Below are 6,000 nucleotides of genomic sequence, written 5' to 3'. Positions count from 1 at the left end.
AAACATCTTCTAATACAATAAAAGTAGATTATTTGTTTTGAGCAATAAGTGTCAGTATTTCTGCAGAATTATGGGTAACCAGCACCAGAAACGCTGACCAGAGGGGATCCAATGCTGTAACCCACCAAGAATCCAGTGGACTTGCTGTTTTCCAACATTAATAACCATGTTCAGAATTTTTAAGCCAAGACAAGCAGAAGCCATCTACAGTATAGGGCTACATGCGCACAAGTGTGCTCTTAATCCAGGCCACAGATAACGGATCCGTGATTTATTTGTGGACTGTTTCATTAGGGTGTGAAGTAAGAAACACAGACATGGGCAGGAATAGAACACGTTGTAAATGTTTGGGTCAGGCAGTAGAAACCATAGTCCAGAGACATGAATTTAACTGATATCTACTGAATTAACGAGTAGTCTTCTTGTCCATCATTTAGAAAACTTACAAACTCCTGTTGATGAAATGATTGGCACTAAGTATATATTCTTATGGCAGGTCTTCCAAATTGAATTCTTAAGCATGGTAGTGTTCCCCCATGAATATCTCTGCCACACTTCTGTAAACTTAGATTTAGCACCAATTGTGCATTTATGTAACCAAGATGAAGTGCCAACTTCTGAAATATGCATGTTTGTAGGATCTACAGGCCCCACTGCAAATGTGCCACAGAATAATATACAGCACCTGCATACCTTCATACCCACCCATATCATGTCTTCTACCCAGAAGAGAGACTCTTATCCAAAACAATTGTATCATTTGGCACATATTGTAACCACTTGCAGCTCTTACCATTATACTACCACATGCTCTGTCATAACACTGTATTCCTGACATGTTGATAAAATGATGTGATGCGATGCTCATTCATTAGCTCCTGTACATGGGTTGAATGGTTTGTATACTACGGCTACCTTCCAGCCCCAGTTTGGTCCAGTCTACACAGAACCATTCAAAGCACCGTGTTCTAATCTGGAGCAGGCCACTTTTTGTTTAAGAGGCGTGCCAAATGTAGCTTCAATTTCTAGAATGTACCTGTTATATCTGTGCTGACATCACCGTCAGTCAACACGATGTAGTGGAGGATGGGCTGACAATGTTCTGTCTGAACACTGGTCCATTCTTCCTAACAGCACTGATTGATGGTGATCCAGAAAGGAGAGTACTGGGTGTGGTGCAGTTACCCTGCTAAGATGGACATCCTAAAGCTATCAGTGTTGCCATCAGATAACATAAAAGGTCCTCTGAACCTATCCCTCAGTTATAGTTCAAACTTCACCAAGACAAGGTTCCAGATTATACCTAATCTTTATCAATTTGGTACTTCGTTGTCCTCTTGGTTTTTGAAAAGAATAGGTAAAGTCACCAGAGCAATTTCTCATCTGTTGTCACTTAGAAATAAGCAGGAACTGTCATCCAGTAACTGCCTAAGGTGGTTTTGAGTAAATAGGTAGGGAAAGTCTGGTGGGTTCAATTTTAGCCCTCAGTCGCTTTTTTTTGTCTGTCCTTGCAGTACCTGCTCTACATTCAACAACCTCACAGCTAGTGCAGTGTCACCAGTGCCTGCATTAAATGGACAAGTTTTAGTTCCCTTGAAGATCAGTTTATATACTGTATATATATATATATATATATATATATTTTTTTTTTTTAATATTCCAATTTTTTCCTATCAATATTTCAATCAATACATCAGTGGTCACTTCTTACACACAGATATCAACCCTAGGGCAGGATCTACTTTGTTTTCCGTTTCAACAGATCTATATTCGCCGTGGTCCTCATGGCTAAGACTCGATGCCAGATCCTGGCTGAACCTTTAATCCAAAAACAGCACAAGGCATTTGTTTCCTTTTCACATTGTCATTGACAGGCTTTTAATGAGAAGATTTCTGATTTTATTTCTTTTGTTTTACACTTTTAACCATCAATAACATTTTCAGGGCAGAACAACCCAGACTGTTACTTCATTGGTATCTAGTGATTCTATTTACAGACATTTTCATTACCCAGAATATCTAAACAAAAAAAGCTTCAACTTTACTACAATAGTTAAAAAATGTAAACAAGTTTATCTCTTTTTTTCTTGTTTTAAAGCACAGTTGGGGTGGATGGGGGCACAAATACTAAAGCGGAGAAGGGGGGGGGGGGGGGGGAACCAAAAACAAGAATCCCCTAGACATAAAATAAAGTCTCCTGGATCGTGAATGTAAGGAATGGGTTTTTCTTCTACACTTCACACGGATACATTGTGTCCTGGAGTGCAAAGCAAAGGGTCACGGATCAAGCAGAAATGTCACAACAGAAAAGGAGACAGAGTAAGAGGCGACTACCAAGTTCTGCCGGGTCAAATATTTTTGTACAATGTGTTGACCCATCAGAAACATCTTAAAATTTATTACAGGAACCACCGAGATAATATCTGAGTATAGAGAAAGGGGGGGAAAAAAAAGTGCATAAAGTTTTAGGGGTGAGAGCTCTGGTCACGGAGCAGTGATACGCCGCCATTTACTGCAGGGTGGACGCGGTTCTCGAAGAAAAACTGTGTTACGACATTTTGAAGTTTGACTCCTTGCAAAAAAGTTAAGCAGCTTTGAATATACTTCAATGCAGAGATTTTCAGATACATCAGGTATCACCAAAGGTAAGTGTAGCATTCAGTGTACTGGGAATCTCTGCCTCACATGGTCTCAGAATTCTGCCTCGTCTTTATATCTCATTTATGAATCAATTGATAACTGGGTGTTACAGTTGTCCATTTAAAGGGACTGTCCACTTTCAGCTATTCATTGATACGGACTGTGTACAATTTTCCGATATACTTTCTGTATCAATTCCTCAGTCTTCCAGATCTCTGCTTGCTGTCATTCTATAGGAAGCTTTACTATTTATTTCCAGCGGAGATAGATAGATATATATATATATATCTATATAGATATATATAGATATATAGATATATATAGATATATATATAAAAAAAAAAAAAAAAGGTCATGTGATGTCACAGAGGTGCACTGCTTGTTAGAGTTATGTGGCTTAGTGGTTAGCATTACAGCCTTGCAGCGCTGGGGACCTGGGTTCAAGTCCCAGGGACAACACATGCAAAGAGTTTGTATGTTCTCTCCGTGTTTGAGTGGGTTTCCTCTGGGTCCTCCCGTTTCCTCCCACCCTCCAAAAAACATACTGGTATGTTGATTCGATTGTGAGCCCCATGGGGACAGGGAGCAATTTAAAAACTCTGTGCAGCGCTGCGTAATCTGTGTGCGCTATATAAATATAGGAATTATTCTTATTATTACTATTATAATGAGCCATGCATCTGTGTGACATCACATGACCAGGGGCTGCTTTCTACTCACAGGAAGTAAACAATGAAACTTCCTGTTGCATGACACCCAAAATTCTGCAGGGATATGTAAACTTTTGAGCACAACTACAAATTAGGAAAATGTGGATGTAAGCAGAACCCTACTTCAGATCAGCATCATAAGGTGGTGTAAGGTCGTCTTCTACTCACTGTACATTGTATCCACAAGAAAGACTTGATAATACAAGTGTAGCATCCTCCCGACTTCAGGTTTCTAATGTATAAGGACGATGCGTCCTAAGGGAATAGTACAAGTTACATTCAGGAATTTCCCAAACCCAATAATCCAGTTAACTCTTTAGTGGCAGTCTATAGGGATTGAGAGAGGGAATTTACCTGCCTGAATATAATCAGAGGAGCTGAAAGATATTATTGCAGCAGGAGGAGCCTTTGTATTATCTATGTAACCTATCGATTTATTTGCTTTGGTGACATCACAGGATTTTACAGATGTAAAATGTAATTTTCAGCAAAAAAAAAAAAAGGTTAATTTACTTATTTCTTTACATAATGACTGAATGAGCGGTCATGGTCTAGATACAAAGACATGGCTGTTCGGTTCCTTCCTACACGGTCCATAACTGGCATTATACCTACTATATATACACAATTTACTTGGTGTAAAATGCAATTCCACAACCAGCCTGTGGATAAGAGTGGCGCTACAGCAGGACTTAATCTGCCATGTTTCTTTAGTATACAACCCCATTCAGTCACTCATAGGGAAAAAGAAAATGACTCAAACATAGAAGAAAGCCTCAACAATATGGAGGCTTCATTACATAAAGTGCAGATCAGCAGGGTGGAGATCTAACAGAACCGTCTATCCATTTGGTCATGGGTTTACTTTTGCCTTCATATTCACAACTCCATTAAAAATTTCCTCTAAGGCAACAGCAAACCATTGCACAACCATTATAATAAAAGTGCGTTTGGCTACAGTCGTTTAATGCTGCGCCATTTTTCCATGCTGCTGCAGAATCAATATGGGAACGCGACGCTCCACCTCAGCAATTCCATGGTAAAATTTGGATATTCAAGATCACCATTCAGGTTGATGAAAGAGTTGAAAAACATGGCTGCTTTCCTCAAAAAAAAAAAAAAAAAAAAAAGCGCCACACCTGACCATGGGTTGTACGTGGTATCACAACTTAGCTCCATTCACTTCTATACAGTTGAGATGCAATACCAACACCAACCATAGTCACATGTGGCGCTGTCTTCGGAATGAAACAGCCATGTTTTTCAAATCCCAAACAGCTTAAAAGGAATTTCTTTAATACAACCCCCTGTATATACTATAAAGTCTAACTGGAGAGCGAGGTGCAGTAGACAATGTTTTATGGCGAACAAAATACAGGTGTGTGAACAGAGCCTAATGTCCACTTTTTTTTTTTTTTAAAAGCGAATTGGTATAATGTTATTTCCATTTCATGCCAATATACATTTGTTGAACTTTTTAAACTCCTAATGCAAGAAGCCACCACAAGGGGGAACTTACTGTATAAATTATGCTATAAAGCTCCCCCTGGTGGTGACTTCTCTCAGTCAGATTTTTACTGTTATATCTATTCAAATATTCTGGGTCTCTAAATCAGAATAATAAAAAAAAAAACCATGAGCACACAAAATTTAAGATAAACTATGGTGTTAGAAGCTGGACGTTCACTTTAAGGAATATGTAAAATAATGCTGTGTATGAAGAATATCCCTGCAATATTGGAAAACAATAGGAGCTGGAGGAATCTCAGGTAAATTCTATATAATCGTGGTTACTCCAGACACAATTCCAGAGTACTCTGCTCAGTAATTTCCAGAGTAATATTACTGAAGGGCTGAGATAAGAGGCGAGAGATTAGTGTCCTGCTTCAGGTGTGGAGGTGTCTGCTGCAGTAATATCTGCCGCTCAGCGCCAGGTTTGTGGTTTATTATACTAGGAGTGGAGGCTATTATATAGTACAGGCTTATTCTGCCACAATTAAGATACAGTCTTCTTCCTGTTGATGAACACCTTGATGGCGCCAGTGAAATCTGCTGACAGCAGCACTTCTGTGTGATCAGACTTCAATGCACCTGAAATATAGAACACACCGATTTAGGATTTTTTTTTTTTTTTTCCTAAAAAAAAAATCATGATTTAATAAAGCTTCACATACACAAGTGTGTTGGCTCCAATTCCTGATAAATAGGGCCTCATGGCCGAGGCACCATTGGCTTCTACTGGGCATGTTCATGCTGCAGCGCATGCACCGTGCTTCACCGTATAGGGAATGTGACGACTGTCCGGATCATAAAACATAGGGCAGGTCCTATTCCTACCAGTCTTTGCAGGTGGGCAGTCACTTCCTATGGAAAACGGCGGCTGCACACAGCACATTACTTGCACAGGTTCATGTGGAGCCTTACTCTGAGGTATGGCACTATACAGGTCAACCACTAGTGACTCTTGGCCTCCTATTGTTACATGAGGGTCTCTAGTTGTGTTCCTAGGTCATGTTAGTGAACTTAAGAGATGCAAGAGGTGCCGTCTTTTAAACAGGAATTAAATTTTAAGCTTGATCTGAGGGATGCAGGTTTAATGGATGGGATACTACCAAGAAGGATGTTTCAGTAATGCAGGTGAGGGCTGATG

At 39.6% G+C, this 6,000-nt stretch overlaps 1 protein-coding gene across 1 annotated transcript in view; it reads right to left on the bottom strand.

The window, feature by feature from the left end:
* Window positions 1-5,018: 5,018 nt before the first annotated feature.
* Window positions 5,019-6,000, bottom strand: part of WDR44 (WD repeat domain 44) — a 54,391-nt gene continuing 53,409 nt past the window's right edge. Inside the window, exon 20 of the mRNA XM_072125786.1 lies at window positions 5,019-5,441. Within this exon, the coding sequence (XP_071981887.1) occupies window positions 5,347-5,441 (95 nt within the window). The 3' untranslated portion in view covers window positions 5,019-5,346. The remainder of the gene's footprint in view (window positions 5,442-6,000) is intronic.

This window comes from Engystomops pustulosus, chromosome 9 (genome assembly GCF_040894005.1).
Source record: "Engystomops pustulosus chromosome 9, aEngPut4.maternal, whole genome shotgun sequence".
NCBI classification, from domain to species: Eukaryota; Metazoa; Chordata; class Amphibia; order Anura; family Leptodactylidae; genus Engystomops; species Engystomops pustulosus.
Note: the sequence above shows the minus strand (reverse complement) of the source record. Positions and strands in the feature narration are given on the sequence as shown.